Genomic DNA, 17,198 nt, shown 5'->3' on the forward strand with positions numbered 1-17,198 from the left:
CTTCAAACAAAAACTAAATCAAATGCGATTATAATACGTTTGATAACCTCCTGCCACCTGCTGGCCCTTATCTAGAGTTTCTGTCTGAGTTTTCAGATTTCCTATCTGGTTCATTGATCAGTACAGACAAAGTCATCATACTGGGAAACTTTAACTTTCACAGGGATGTTGACCGCGATAGCCTTAAGTTAGCCTTTTATTCTCTTTTACAATCGATAGGCATCTCTCAAAAAGTGAACACTACTGCCCGTTGCCACTCTGACGGCCCGCCTGCGGGTCCATAATCAGTCCATAATCAGTCCATAATTTACAAAACTAGGCCATTTACACAGCTCATATGTTACGTGAGGTACTCATGCGACATATCTTTGGAAAGCTAAGATTCTTGTGATTTCACCAATATAACCCATTTCAGGATATAATTATAGCAGCTGGTACATATCAACACCACAAACAAAGATTTGTGCAAATGACACAACTTCCCGATGAAGCCTCATAGAACATGTCCGGTCAAAAATATTCCCACAAAAAGGGTCTGGTTACGGTTAGAAAGGTCCAGTCGATCCAATCCAGTAAAGTATTTACATTATTATACCCGTAAATATCCACAAACAGCCACTGCATCATTGGAAATAAGCCAGTTGTTCAACTGTTGTTGGCTGTAACTGCGCTTTGCACGTCTTCAGACCAGAGATCTTTACTCAAAATTGAGTCTGTAACCCCTCCTTTTGATTGACACTTCATTTAACCATACAGGTTGTCCCCTCTAAAGCTCACAATAGCGAATGAGCGCCTGTATGCAAATGAAGCGCATGTCCCCCTTTTGTGATGAAAAAAATTAGCCAATTGGAGCAATCGTGCTGATAACTGGCACATTGTATGGCCAATGAAATTCTGAAAACAACAATGTGCCGCTTCAGGGGGTGGGGATAAAACCCACAGCCGGGAATTCCATGCATTCCAGTGAATCACTGCAGCGAATGAAACATGCGTCCGTGTTTTGACTCTTTTATATGCATTTAAATATATTTCAGCAATGTTGATAGTGAATCTGGATATGGGATAGGATACCTAAAGTGTCAGCTTTCATTAGAGGCCAAAATTATGACTGTATGTTGAAAGGTTCAAGAGTTATGCCCATGGTTATCCAAGTGTCTTTTTGACATCTCCAAATGGCCATTTTTGGAAAGGTCTAGACATAATCTTACAGAAACAAGTGTAAAATACTCATTTTTTGTGGTATTGTTATCAAATTTGATCTTGCACTAGATAAGGCTTCATGCTGTAGTACACTTGTGTTTTCCAGCTAATAAGTCCCAGCTACACTCATCTGCAGACATCTGATTACAAAACAAATTTCCGGCTGAAATAAAAAACGTATATTTCAGTGTGTTCAAACTTAGATTACTCAATGCTAGTAGCACTTACAGTGATTCTGACAGTTGGGGGAACACTTTGAGAGTGTTACCTTTCAAAAGAGACCAAAATTATCCATGTACTTGTGGCCATAGCCTTGATCTCCTCCTCACCTAAAATAAAGAACCACCTGTAAATTCCCTCCTCTCTGACCACTATGTATTAACATAGCTATGTATTTAACATTGTTTATGTTATAGCACCTAATAAAAGGTATCAATACAACAGATTTGATTATGCCATAAATTAATGGAAGCCAGCGCTTCTCATCTCCCTACAATAGAAAAAATGGGGGATAAGACCTCAATTTTACCCCTGCAAATATTGATTGCCTTATCATTAAAACTCCAGATTGGCTGCATTATGCTTTAGATACTGGCGCTCCTTTAAAAAGAGGGCCTGTACAGGAACTTAGCTACCTGGCATAATTCACATATCAGTATACTGACAAATAAAAACATAAAATAGAAAGGAAGTGGTACTCTTGTAAATCTATAAAAACAGCTTATTATTCCTCATTATTAGCAGAAAATAAAAATAACCCAGTTTTTCTGTTCAGCACTATAGCCAGACTAACACTGGCTACAGACTAACACATGAATGGACAGTTTAGCTGTCCATTAATGCAGCTCTCAGTAGTGAAGACTTTGTGAGCTTTTTATGCTGTAAAATCATTGGAATTAAGGGAAAAATCAACCAGGCCCACCCAACAATGGTTGTGGGCATTTCTACAGCCTCCTCTAATTTCCTCTGATTCTGACTTGACTCATCTGTAGACTGTTTCGCTCCTATAGACCTTCCTGAGCTGACCTCAATCGTCAGTAAAGCTAAACCATCCACATGTCTATTAGACTCCATCCCGACTTCTCATAACATATTTTCTCTCTTATTGGTATGCCGGTATTAGATATAATTAACTTATCCCTAAAATCAGGATATGTACCGTAGGGTGATTAAAAGATTAAGACTGACATCAACAAATTCAAAACCTAATCCAAAATCCAGACCATTCCACCTCCTGTTACAACTAGTACTACAGAAAAAGATGATGATAAACATGCGTTGTAGGCTAAAACTTGAGAGGTGCAAAGACTGGACAAACTATACACAGTTGTAGTTATGCATTAAAGCAAGGTGTAATCATTGAGTGTGAAGCACCTAGGAGAACTGCTGTACGTGTCCAATCCATGTGTCAGAGTTTTTAAATACAATACAAAGACACCTACAATGCAAAACGGTGTCTGAACATTAACACCATGAATGTGCTGGTCGTCCTTTTAATGGTTTTCATGACAGCAAACAGCAAAGACAGAAAATAAAGGAAAGAAACAAGATTTTAACTATATATTCAAGGAAAATAATTAAAAAAACATGCATTTTGAATTAAGATATATTTTAATTAAAAAAATGTGGGAGTCACCTACTAAGCGCTTTCTCAAATAAAGCAAATGTGAGTCTGTTTCAGTTGCAGGGAAATGCATTTACAGGAGTATGGTTCACCGTGTCCACTGTTGTAAGCCAATCATGGACAAAGTCAGAGTCTGGTCTGCAGGGCCAGCAGTAAGACTGATTATCGGTGGAAAAGTGACTCTTGTGAGGTACTGTATATATTTTGTCACCAATTCGATGCATAAAACAGGTTTGACATTTTCAGATTTCTAACCAATCACAGAATAGTCGTCAGACACCACATGAGAAAAAAAGTTCTGCCCAGATTAAGTGCAGAGAAACAAATTCCTCTGTTCTCCTTCAAAGGTTTCTTATTAACAGAAGGAAGCTGCATGGTCATGTCATGCATGCTCAGGACAAGGGATTATATCAAGCTGAATATTCAGTGCAGCCAGCTGGCTTCCTGAATTAGGCTTTTTTTTTTAAATTAATCAGTATTATTCATACATTTCTATCCTCTTATTGGTAATGCTGATCTGCCAGAGCCTATCCCAGCTTTCACCAGGTGAGAAGCAGAATATATCCTGAAAAGTACTGGTCACTGATCTGCCCCACACATATACACTTACCCTGGCAATTTAGAACCACCAGTTAACCTACTATGCATGTTTCTGCACTGTGACAGGAAGTAAGAAAACCCACACAAGCAAGGGAGGAACATAGAAACTCCTCATAGAAACCGAACCGTGCGCTTGCTGTGAGGCAACAGTGCTGACCATCAAGCCAACATGCTGCTCTAATTTGAATCATTTGATGTGTATTATAAGTGGACTATATTCAGGTTAAGAGTCTGGGTGTCGTCCTTCCTAAACTACATGGGGAGCAGAGGCTTCAGTAGCTGTGGAACTCACTCCCATCCTAGCTTCAGAACATAGACTCTCTTCCATCATTCAAATCTTAAAACCCACCTGCTCAAACTGGAATACTCCGTCTGACCCTGCTACTTATTGTACTATAGGTAAAAAAATGTGTTTTGGCTCCAGAGTGAGTGAAGAATAATAATTATTGATTTTTATTTTATTTTTTTCCATTGTACACAACACAACAGACTTTACCTCACCTTTTCATGTTGCCCTGCATATTATATCTAATATGCTCTCATTTGAGGTGTGTCATCACCTTCTCTACCCATCGTTCATGACTTTTTGGTGTTGCCTTTACCCATTTAGATAAGATCAGTGTCATGGCCAACAACGAGAAGAATGCTTGTGCTTTCCTTTGGGGAATCATTATTTGTGCTTCCCCGGTGTTACCCCAGAGATGCCTGTAAGAGGGCTGGGATCTACATCTGTATTATGAATGCATGATACAGTTCTAATCATTTTGGCCCAGAACTCTTTCAGCCTAGGGCAAGACCAGAACATGTAACATATGTTGACTAGCACCTGTTTACATCTTGTACAAGTCAGATCACCCCCTCATAAATTATTGCCAGTATGTCGCTTGATAGATGAAGTCTGTGGCACACAGACCTTTATTTAAACCTGTGTCCAACACATGCAGAAGAGGAGTGTACCAGTCCCCTGTCCATCTCCAGTCAATATCTGATGTGTCCAACTCTAACTCTTCCTACCATTTCCTTTTTAAGTAATGAAGGGATGAGGAAGCCACCCTCTGGATAGTCACATAGGGCGTGGAAACCACCCCTTTAAAGTCAGATTCATGCCCAGTCTTCCATCAGTCCACCCACTTTGTGGCAATTCGAGGGACGAGGAGATTGCCTTTCTTTCTCAGAAAATCTTGGACCTGAGAGTATCTGAAGTTATTGATTTTTGAGGGAATTCCTTACTGCTGAAAATGTGGCGTCTAGCCGATTTAGTCCAATCAGCAATGAGTTATGTCACTCGACAGTACCTACCTTTTTGGGGGGAAAAACCCAATGGCAAAAGAAAAACAACCGCAAAAACAAAATCACTATGGCAAATTTAAAAACACAACTACATTAAGCGGTTGTGACTTTGCTTTGGCATGTGTGTTTTTTCTTTTGTTGTTGTGCTTTCTTTTTTGTCATTATGATTAGCACTTCAGGGCAATCGTAGACACGAAATGTAGAGGGACCAGACAGCCCATGTAAGAGCTTCCAGCACCCCAGACTCCCAGATAACCACCCACAGGATTCCCCGAGAGACACGGTCCAATGCCGTTGTCCAAGTCCACAAAGCCCATGTACTGTAGACTGGTTGGGCAAACTCCCGTGCCCCTCCAGGACCCTGCCGAGGGTGCAGAGCTGCTCCACCATGTTTCACCTATTTTCAATTTTATAAAAACATCCATCCATTATCTATACCCGCTTTATCCCTTGCGGGGTCACGGGGGTCTGCTGGAGCCTATCCCAGCTCATTTTAGGTGAGAGGCAGGGGTTACACCCTGGACAGGTCACCAGTCCATCACAGGGCCACATAAAAACACACAAACCATGCTCACAACCACACTCACACCTACGGGCAATTTAGAATCACCAATTAACCTAACATTCATGTTTTTGGACTGTGGGAGGAAGCCGGAGTACCCGGAGAGAACCCACGCAAGCACGGGGAGAACATGCAAACTCCACACAGAAAGACCCTGCCAGGCCTGGGAGTCAAACCGGGGACCTTCTTGCTGTGAGGCAACAGTGCTAACCACTAAGCCACCGTGCTGCCGATAAAAGCACGGTTTTATAAAAACATGTCTGGTGAATGTTATTAGATAGTTTCTCTGTCTGGAAGAGACACCCTGACTTGAGACTTAGTGACTTGGTGACTCTTAAATAGTGGTAATTAAATTGACGGCACAATTAAATGATTAAAATCACATCACACCAATCTTAAAAGCTCTTCAATGGCTCCCCATCCCTTTCGTTTTGACTTTAAAGTCTTGGTGCTGACATTTAGAGCTGGTCAGGCCCCCTTCTATATCACAACCTACTATGCCCCTACACTCCATCTCGGATGCTGAGATAATTTGCCCAGAGCTTGCTTATCGTCCTTTCTACCCATTTTAAGATGTGAGGAGATCGCTCCTTCCAGGTCGTCGCACCGAGGCTCTGGAACGATTTCCCACCGCCTCTACTTTTGCTGGACTCCATCGCTCTTAAGAGCAAACTTAAATCCCACCTGTTTCTCCAAGCTTTTAAACATCAGCAGTGAGACAGTTGTTTTAGGACTTTCATGTTGATTTTATGTACATTTTTACTCCAGGAAGTTTTTATTGTATCTTCTAAATTTATTGTATTTTACATTTATTGTATTAGATTTATTTTTTGTGAAACACGTTGTGAGCGAGTCCTGTCTGTGAAAGGGGCAATAGAAATAAACTTTTATAACTTACTTACTTATTTACTATGGAACATATCAAACTCATAAGAACAGAAAGCATGAGAAGTATACATTGAACGATTTTAAAGCTGAAATTGTGTAAAATGACTCAAATGTGACTAAATTGTTCTTTGGGAGATTTGACACAAAGTGATGAGATTCTTAATGATGCTGAACATGAAGGTTTTGCATTAGTGCCAGAAAAGGAAGACTTGTTCAAAGTTATAGAACAGAAATTAGTATTCATTTTATTGAAGTTAAAAAACTGCTTGCATTTACCAAGCTCTGCTGTGGATGACCTGCTAAATGAGTTGCAGTATTTGCTTGGCTCTACCTTGGTGCCAATATCTAACAACATTCTTGTTCATTTCTTCAATAACCATAACCTGCAAGTTAAACAGTTGCTCGTGAAAGAGTTCATCCAATCTTTTCTCAAAAGATTTAGGAATGGAGGGACCATTATCCACAGTTTTTAAATGGAAGCAATATTATAAACTTCATTTCAAAATTGTTGATCCAGTTCAGTACATACTTAATGCAATGACTAAAAGAAGCGTATGTTCCTTTGCTAAAGTTTTTAACTTGAGCTTAATCAAAAGGATGTGTTGAGGAAGGTTGTTGAAAGGAGGAGCCAGCAGCAGATACCGACTGACTACCTACAGAACAGATTCTTTGAAGATGGCCAGTACTTTAAGAATAATGGTTTTCTGTCAGGGGAAGAATTGAGAATCTCTCTGTCTATCTGTAAATGACTTTAAAGTTTGCAACCCACTCGGGACCCACTCGTATATCTAGCTCTTTTGTGTCAAAGTGATGATGTATAGACTTACGGCTATACAAAAATACTTCTCATACTTCTCAAAAATCGTGTTGCTGGGTACATTTGTGTGTGTGTGTGTGTGTGTGTGTGTGTGTGTGTGTGTGTGTGTGTGTGTGTGTGTGTGTGTGTGTGTGTGTGTGTGTGTGTGTGTGTGTGTGTGCGTGCGTGTGGTGTCAGACGACCTTGCAGCATGGAATAGCTGTCTTTGTGGAACGTTTCTTTAGCAAGTATTTCTGTAGGTTTTGCACAGCTCAGCTGGCAGAAACTCAAGTTAAAGAAGTAAAATCAGGTGCATTTACCACTATAAACAAAGAATCCTCAAATCCATGTAAATGCTGCACAGGCAAAAGCAGGGAGTGCTTTTTATGTGAAAAGACATGTACTTTTACAGAATGACTTGCCCACTTCTGTGTCACACCAGGACATCCCCTTGATGTTGTCCATGATCTTTTTCAGGGTATCGTCCCAGTTGTTTACTTTACACTCGAAGATACATTCATTAAATGCATTAAACACTTTCAATACGAGTGGAGTGACAAAGAAACCCAACCTGTCATTTGGTGCCACATAATTTAGCATGTTGCAAAACTATCGGGGGCAGCACACATGAAAATTGGTGTTTAAAGTTTGTTCCCATTCATGATTGGACAGTTGATCTCCGACCAAGCTTGGAAAGTTATTCTGGACTTCAAGGACATTGTGAAGCTTCTTGTGGCAACCGTCCACTGTGAGGAGTCTGTAGATTATTGTAGAGTGGAAAATGTTAGAGCAGAGTTTCAAGGAAGTATTCTCAGATCAGGGGCTTCTTCCAAAACATCACTTTCTGGAACATATTCCAGAAATGAAAAAGCAGTTCTGCACCATGGTGATGTTATGGACCATGCGCTTTAAAGCCAAACACAGTTGTTCAAACAGGTTGTCAGACATACAACGTATTTCAATACTGTCCTGGCAAATAAGCTCCAGGTGATGATCATATACACGCAAGGAATTATTATGAAAGATCAGTCTCTGAAGTGACACATGCCTCTTGCTGTGGTCCTCAAAACACTGAACATATTACACTGTCATTATTAAATGATTGTACATAGAAGCTGAGTTCGCCCGCATCACTGTGCCTCTGACATCCAGATCCATTCAGCAGCTACATCACCACTTCCCAAAGGAAAGGAAGAAAAGGTCATGGTTTTTTATAATAATTGTCTGTTCAGAAAGATTTAAAAATTAAAAAATAATAATTACAAAATGTATTATGATTGTGTGAATGCTGATTGATTTTCTTTTATTCTTGTTCTAAATTCTGTATTTTTTTCTTTTGTGCTCTCCAACTCCAAACTACAAAAAACAATCAACTATCTAAATGCTTTTTTTAAGGACATTGTAAACAAATGAATGTGACCAAAATCTTGCAATGAAGGAACATGTTACCAAGTTTACCAGTGTTACTTATTGGCTTGTTTTTATTTTATAGTTTTAAGGCCAGGGTGGATGTCCGTGGCACAAAGAATAAGCTATGTCAGACTTTGGGTACATACACAATACTTGTGGATTATTGTAGATTATTGATGGCTTTCAATCCAACTATGAGGTTTTTTGACAATAAAGAGAAATATAGAAGATTACTAGACTCATCCTTTAACACTGCTTTTTCTCAACATAAATGGATTACGGCCATAGTAAAAATCTCCTCTCACTGACATATAGTTTGTAGATTACTGTTTAAGTGTAATAATTATGGAATGTGCTATTGGGTTATCCAATGGAACAAAGCTTTTTCATAGCCAGATATTGTCCAGAAATGCTACATCAAATGTACTCTGAAGGGTTTTTTGTTTTTGAGGATGTTGAGAACAACCTCATTTATAAAAGAGTGCGTAGGATTCATTCTAAAAGTGTAGGTGCGCTCAAAAGCCGTGTGAACGCACACTTGAACGCAATGTTCTCTTTTTAAATCACAGTCCAGCTGGAAGGTTGCGCACGTGAATTCGCCTCATATCCCACCCTCTACACGCCCACTTTGTACCATGTATGGTCATTGCAAACTACTTTATGACTGTATTTGCATACGAATGAGCCTGCTGATCATGCGCAGTGGCTTCCTGCAGCCTGTTTCTGCTGTGCGTCAGGATGAATGAGACATGTGTCGAGCCACCGTGCCACTAAATTTCACGGAGACCGAGATGTTGTGGATGAGGTGGAGGCAGGAAAACCACATTATTTGGTGGTCACAGTAGTGGCATCACTAACAAAAATAAAGCGAGTGAGTGGCAGCACGTTGTTGCTGCGCTAAACGCCGTGAGTGCCACGGACAGATCTGTGGCAGAAATAAAAAAGAAGTGGTGCGATCTGAAGGTGGAGGGCAAGAGGAGAGTGGCCCGGCACTTATTTGTTCTGTCCTTAGTCACTCTACAGTTGTGGCGGTGGGTGACGAGGAGGTTCCCGGCGTGTCCTGCACCATGGCTGCAGCAGCAGCAGCAGCAGCAGCAGCACCAGAGCGTCCTGACTGACGCTGTGCTTCAAACACAGAGGGACACGATCAGCGCTATTGTATTGTAAGTCTGATATGTGATGACATTAAAAGTATGACATGAATCTGGCTTCATTTCACCACCTCACCATCTGTGTCGCCAGTTCCCCATATCTTCAAAATGTTTGTGCGCTAGGATCAAAGTTTGTGTAAACATACGCACATTTTCCCGTTAATTTTTTCTTTTTAAATCCCAACCCAGGACATTATAGGGAAGATGATGGGAGCCTTCGCCATAAAGAAGGAAGGTGTAGAACCCACAGACAACTTTGAAGATATTGGAATATTCATCAGAGTTGACAAAGTGCTTCATGACCTTGGCAACATTGAAAAGCAGTAGCCATTTTATTTGGCCTCATTTACTCGTTGGACTTGAGCTATCCCAAAAACCTAAAGTAGACTTTTAAGGTTATACAAAAACTTGAGATGGAACGGGGAGGCAAATGCCTGAACCGTTTATTCATCACTTGAGCTTTTTTGATGGAGAGAACAGAGCTAGAAAAGTGTGGAGCACCAAAAGATTGTTTAGTGTAACTTTGAAATTGTCAGTGGTTGACATTTTGTGTTTCTGTTTTGCCCCGCTTGTGTCCCATCTGCCCTGATTGTCTGCACCTGTGTCTTGTTATCCCCTGTGTATATCTGGTCTTGTCATTCCCTTGCTCCTTCTGGTTCCGTACTGTGTTTTCCTCCATGTGTCCTGCCTGTTTTTGATCCAGTTTTCTGATCCCTGTTTCCGGGTGTTTTTGATCCTGCTAAGAAGCGCTTTGGTTTTTGGTCCTTGCCTTTTCTTTGGAAAAAACCCTTTTTGTTGCGAACTCCTGCCTCGCTCTCGTGCATCTAGGTCCTCACCATACCAGTCGTGACAGAAATGCACTGGAGAACGCTTAGAAAATGTTTTTTATGCCCAACTATCAACAGAATAGAAAGGCTTTCAGTCGGGGAAGAGGGAAAACAACAAATGTGTAACAAGGATTACCATAGAAGAGGGCAATAAGATATATTGCAAGGGTTAAAGCAGGATGGTAGAGCATGAAAAAAACTAAAATAGACTGAATACGGAGCAATACTTATAGGCACCAAATGAATGTGAAAATATTAAGTTGCTTTATATATTCAATAGGACATGTCGATTTTAAAGTGTTCGTTTTAAAAAATGTCCATTTCTAGCTAAATGGTGGTGCAGTCTTGAGCTTTTTCAGATTTCACTTGTTTTATACCCTGGGCAGTTAGCCAGGCTGGTTATGTGTGATACTCTGCCTCTCGTTTGGACATGGTAACCGACAGCCATGGCCCCCCTATGGAAGCTGCCAATGGTAGCCCCATCCGCACGTAGGGAACGAGGTATGTTGAATTGTGTTTTGGAGGACACCGGTTTGGTCGGGACTTTGTTACAGCAAAAGTTGCTTTTCCCCTCCTCTGCGCCGATTTTCTGTGTGCACATGGACTTTTAGTAGATGTAAAGATTGTTTGATATACACCGCCACGTTTTGTTCTTATATGTGCAAGCTCAGCGTGACTGAAACAACTGTCTAGCATGCTCTCAGCTTCGGATGATTTCCACCGTCTCCTTGCTGAGTTTCCAGCGATCACTCGGCCCACATTTTCTTCATCTGCTGTGAAGAATGGTGTGGAGCACCATCTCGCCACTACTGGTCCACCCGTCTACACCCACGCTCGACGCCTCGACCCGACCAAGCTTGCCATTGCAAAGGTTGAGTTTGCAAACATGTCCATTGTGGTTTTGATTACAATTGCATGGCAGCAGATCAGGCCACAGACCCTGACATCCAATTCCTCAGGACCTCGACTACAGGGCTTCAGATCAAGGACGTTGTTTTTGGCGATACTAGTACAACACTCCTGTGTGATGTCTCCACAGGCAGTCCTCGGCCAATCGTTCCCACAGGATGGAGAAGACAAGTTTTTGATGCCATCCATGGTCTCTCACATCCAGGTTCGAAGGCATCACAGAGACCGATTGCAGCAAAGTATCTCTGGCACGGTATCAAGATGGATGTTAGGGACTTGGCTAACACCTGTGTCGAGTGCCAACACGCCTAGGTCCACTGTCACACTAAAGCCCCGCTAGGGATGTTCCCGGTTCCAGGGAGACGTTTTGACCATGTAAACATAGATCTGGTCGGCCCTCTGCCCTCCTCTCACAGTTTCACATACCAGTTGACCATGGTTGACAGGACAACCTGCTGGCCTGAGGCAGTGCCATTGACATCAGTGCCATCTGTTGAGATGGCACGGGCATTGCTCATCACCTGGGTTGCTCGTTTTGGCACCCCTTCAGATACAGTATATCCTCTGACCGAGGCGCACAGTTCACGTCTGAACTGTGGACCGCTGTCACACAGAGCCTCGGAGGGAAACTCCATCGTACGACTGCCTATCAGCCGCAGGCTAATGGTCTCTGTGAACGTTTTCATAGGTCAATGAAAGCTGCCTTGCGCCAGCCTTAAAGACAACAACTGGGTCGACAAACTCCCTTGGGTGATGCTGGGCATCAGGGCAGCGCCAAAGGAGGACCTCATCTGCCGAGCTTGTTTATGCGGGTTCCAGAGGATTTTGTCCCTAACACCACGGTTCCTTGGTCTGCTACTCTCCAGCGGTCTACTCAACTGGACAATGCAAGGCTATTTTTTAAAACCAGCTCAATTGGACGTGGGTAGACCCGTTGAACTCGCCCAACCCCCACGACGCGGACGGCCTCCAGCTCTGCCCCAACCCCCTGTTCCCCTCCCTCCCCAGCCTCCCACACCTGTGTCACGACGAGACCGTTGTCGCAGTTAGTTCTCATCAACCTCCAGTACAGTTAATACGCCCCCCTCCCCGGGGACTGTGATTTTTCTTCTGATATGGTGACTTCTGGGGGGACCTGTGTAGTGAATGTTATGCACATAATTAGGGCCCGAGCACTGACAGTGCGAAGGCCCTATTTTATCTGTAGGAAATTTTCTCGTTTTCTCGTTTTTTTTTCCTTCCTTCTGACGAAATGAGGGCCTTTTTGCCCCCCTAACCATGTAATTTTGGCGCAATTTATGCCATTTCTTCAGCCGTTAATGCGGCCCGAACTGTAACGTGCACCCAGGTGTGTTATACATCAAAATGTGCGTCTGGATCATGCGACAACGGGCATTACTTTTCTCAGTCAAAAGCGTTATTGTGGTGACGATAGACACCAAAAAGCGCGTCCCCCCTTCATCTGATTGGTCCATATTTGATATGATAGTTCCTACTTTCTGCCATAACTTTGGAATGATTTGACATAGAGAGTCGTGGGTGGTGTCATCTGACACTGAACTAGACGTTCATTGGCATGAATTAGCCCCGCCCCTTCTTCTGATTGGTCGATATTTGATAGATCCTATTTTCTGGCATAGCTTTTGAATCGTTTGACATAGAGTCGTGGGTGGTGTCATCGGACTCGGTTTTGAGTTCTTGACCATAATTGGTGCAAATTAGCCCCGCCCCTTCTTCTGATTGGTCGATATTTGATAGTCCCTATTCTCTGCCATAACTTTCAAACGGGTTGTGATAAAGACATGTGGGCGATGTCATCGGACTCTGTATTGAGTACTTGACCTTCATTGGCCTGAATTAGCCCTGTCCCTTCTTCTGATTGGTTGATATGTGATAGTTCCTATTTTCTGCCATAACTTTTGAATGGTTTGATATAGAGAGTCGTGGCTGGTGTCATCCGCTAAATGTCCAGGCCTGAAGAATTTACATGCAAGTCATACAAGCGCTTCCACTGCAGCACGCCTGAACGTACACAGGCTTCTCCCACTGGCATTATGGTCTGCAAACCCTCACCTCCAGTTTAACCTTATTTATAAGCGGTACATTAAGGCAGCATGCGCCTCCATGGCATATTTAAGTCCTTTTGGCTGCTCTTCAACCGAAAGGTGGTCCTTTTGTCTTCAATATTTATCAAAAACATCTCGAGACAAGGTTTTTACTCAGGCAATCACTTTTTGCAAAACTATAAATATTGCCACCAGATTGAGAGCTTTAGTAGCTGTAACTAAAAGGGGCAAAATGTGCCAATAGGTCAAGTACCACAAGCTACCATAATGTAACTTATCTCATATTATCCTATGATGCTTATGTCCTCTTAAATTTACTTTAATTCAATTGGCCCTCATTTCAGATGGTGCTACGAAAACAACATCTGAAATGAAGCCAGCTGAGCCCCACTTGAGCTACTGGCCCATTCGCCGCTAGCTTAATCTCAGACCATCTAGATGGCAAAGATGGAAAAGCAGTAGTTGAACTAGAAGTGCAACCCATACCTTTCCAGGTTGGCCTTTCAATGGTGGTAGGGTTGAAGGCCAACTTGGCTACAGGCAAGTTTTATTGTTAAGAAATCTGCCACTCTAACACTATGTTGCTGCTGGGTATTTCAATAAGACAATGACCCAAAACTTATATCTAATTTTGTCCAACACTTTGATTGACGTAGAACTTGTAACTTACAATAAAAAGTGTCCAAACTCAAAAAGTAAATGAATTACAAAAGCAAGAGACCAACAGCTGTCAGAATAACGATTTTAAATTAGTCTTAATTAGGGCCTGAGCACTGACAGTGCAAAGGCCCTATTGTATCTGTAGGAATTTTTCTCTTTTTTCTCATTTTTTTTGTTTGTTTTTTTTTCCAACGAAATGAAGGCCTTTTTGCCCCCCTAAACGTGCCCCAAAAGTCACCAAATTTTGCACGCATGCCAGTCCTGGCGAAAAATTTGATATTTAATGGTTTGAATTAATGGGTGTGGCCTAATGGCTCAACAGCGCCCCCTAGAAAACTTTGTGCCTCAAGCCCCAGAATACGGTTTGATGTACATGCACGAAAATCTGTACACTTACCTGTGACAATCCCAGGTAGATGGAAACAGTCTCAGATATGTAGAGGAAGCGTCCCTCCTTGTTTAGTGCAAATACAAATCCATCAAGAGACTGAAACACACAAATAAAACACAGATAAATTAACTCCATTTTGAAATAAGTTTGAAATAATAATTCTCCACTTTAAGAAAACAAAATTTTCTTTAAGAACATTTTATTTAAGAAAAGAAGTGACAGGCCATACAAATGTTATGAATTGTTAAACACAAACTGATCAGAAAGAAAACCAACTGCTAAAAGTGCAGCATTGAAGATGTTTACATAAAAGAAGTTAAAGTATGTCCAGGTCGCACATCTGTAGTGTGTTTCACAAACACCTACACAAATTGTCCTGCAGATAAACCAGTCATAGTCTTTGGTCTCTAGGAAAGTTTCAGCTATTTAGTTTTGGCTTTTTTTTCTGAATTCAGGACATAAATGTGTGATAATACATTTTTTTGAAAAGTAGTACAAGGAGTTAGTCAGTTAAATCAAAACCTGACCAAAGGTATTTTTAGTTTGGTAGTTTTTTTCTTCCAATATTTCTGTGGTGATTGATATCTTATTTCCAAAACTATTCTCCAAACCTAGATTTTGTACAGTCTTGTCATCAACACTGTTCAGGTGTTTAATTTTCATGACATTCCACCTATATTTTGTAGGCTTTCCAAGTCTTTTCTCCACCTCTCTTTTATGTCCAATGAAAACAGGGAGGACTCTTGGCTTAAACCTCACAACAAGGACTGAGGGTATGAGTGATGTAGCTAGTGCTCTGTTCCTTTCATCTGCAATCCTTGCAGCAACAAACACAGCATTTCTCAGCTCAAACTTATGTCTGGTCACTTTTAAACTAATTCTGTCATCTATGTTTCATCTCTTTTCCAAAGGTATCCATCTCTCCTAGACAGACTTAACTCTGATGGCCTCTTGTATCTTCTACTTCCTGGATGAAGGTAGGCCAGGTAAGCCAATTGCTGCATCACTGTTTTTCCCATTTCTAGGATTGCTTTTTGGCATCTATCGTCGCCACGGTAACGCTTTTGACTGAGAAAATGAATGCCCGTTGTTGCATGATCCAGACGCACATTTTGATGTATAACACACCACGATTAATTCAAAATGGCCGACATCCTGTTCGGTTTCGGCCATGTCGCCAGATTACTTTTCTTTAAGTTGTGACATGATACAGGTGTGTACCGATTTTAGTGCATGTACGTCGAACCGTATTGTGGGGCTTGAGGCACGAAGTTTTCTAGGGGGCGCTGTGGATAAAGGATAAAGGATAAAGCGGGTATAGATAATGGATGGATGGATGGACAATAGGGCCATCGCACTGTCAGTGCTCGGGCCCTAACAATGTATTTTTAAAGCCACTACTGTACACCACTGAGGCAATATGATAGTTTAGATACAATACTGCCCTCACAAGAATGGTGCCAATTCAAAGTGGAAAAATATAGAACGATAGGAAACCGTGAGTTTCAAAGGCTAATATCCCAATTCCAACCTGATCTCACAAAAATCCGTGAAATGCCCACCACCTCTCACCACTATTTTCCGTGGTACCAACACGGAAAGTGGTATAATTACGTGTGACCACCACGGATATAGTACTATGCAAAGTCAATGGGATCCATGGTCGTGATATATACACGGATAATGCCCACGACCTATTTTCCGTGGTACCAACACGGAAAGTGGTATAATTTCGTGTGACCACCAAGGATATAGTACTATGCAAAGTCAATGGGATCCGTGTTCGTGATATATACACGGATTATGACATTATTATTATTTATATATCATTCTTTGTTATAGTGGCTAAATTATGCGTTTTTGTCGCGCAAGGTACTGTTTTTACTGTCATCTTGTAAAAGCACGTTTTTAACGCTGTTTTAGCAGTGTTTTATTGAGGTTTTAATAGGAGCACCATGGATATAATACTATGCAAAGTCAATGGGATCCGTGGTCGTGATATATACACGGATTATGACATTATTATTATTTATATATTATTCTTTGTTATAGTTGCTAAATTATGCGTTTTTGTCGCGCAAGGTACTGTTTTTTACTGTCAGTTTGTAAAAACATGTATTTAACGCTGTTTTAGCAGTGTTTTATTGAGGTTTTAATGGGAGCACAACGGATATAGTACTATGCAAAGTCAATAGGATCCGTGGTCGTGATATATACACGGATTATGACATTATTACTATTTATATATCATTCTTTGTTATAGTAGCTAAATTATGCGTTTTTGTCGCGCAAGGTACTGTTTTTTACTGTCAGTTTGTAAAAACATGTTTTTAACACTGTTTCAGCAGTGTTTTATTGAGGTTTTAATGGGAGCACCACAGATATAGTACTATGCAAAGTCAATGGGGTCTGTGGTCGTGATATATACACGGATTATGACATTATTATTATTTATATATCATTCTTTGTTATAGTGGCTAAATTATGCGTTTTTGTCGCGCAAGGTACTGTTTTTACTGTCATCTTGTAAAAGCACGTTTTTAACGCTGTTTTAGCAGTGTTTTATTGAGGTTTTAATGGGAGCACCACGGATATAGTACTATGCAAAGTCAATGGGATCCGTGGTCGTGATATATACATGGATTATGACATTATTATTATTTATATATCATTCTTTGTTATAGTGGCTAAATTATGCGTTTTTGTCGCGCAGGGTACTGTTTTTACTGTCAGTTTGTAAAAGCATGTTTTTAACGCTGTTTTAGCAGTGTTTTATTGAGGTTTTAATGGGAGCACCACGGATATAGTACTATGCAATGTCAAT

General features: G+C 41.2%; 1 protein-coding gene across 2 annotated transcripts in view; it reads right to left on the bottom strand.

Annotated features, from left to right (window-relative positions):
• LOC133462256 (neuronal PAS domain-containing protein 3) overlaps window positions 1-17,198 on the bottom strand; it is a 331,973-nt gene that overhangs the window by 113,461 nt on the left and 201,314 nt on the right. For both annotated transcript variants that reach the window (XR_009784244.1, XM_061743401.1), the window contains exon 5: window positions 14,381-14,470. Coding sequence is in view for 1 of the 2 variants with exons in the window: in XM_061743401.1 (XP_061599385.1) it covers window positions 14,381-14,470 (90 nt within the window). In the remaining variant the exon portion in view is untranslated. The remainder of the gene's footprint in view (window positions 1-14,380; window positions 14,471-17,198) is intronic.

Source organism: Cololabis saira, chromosome 16, assembly GCF_033807715.1.
Source record: "Cololabis saira isolate AMF1-May2022 chromosome 16, fColSai1.1, whole genome shotgun sequence".
NCBI classification, from domain to species: Eukaryota; Metazoa; Chordata; class Actinopteri; order Beloniformes; family Belonidae; genus Cololabis; species Cololabis saira.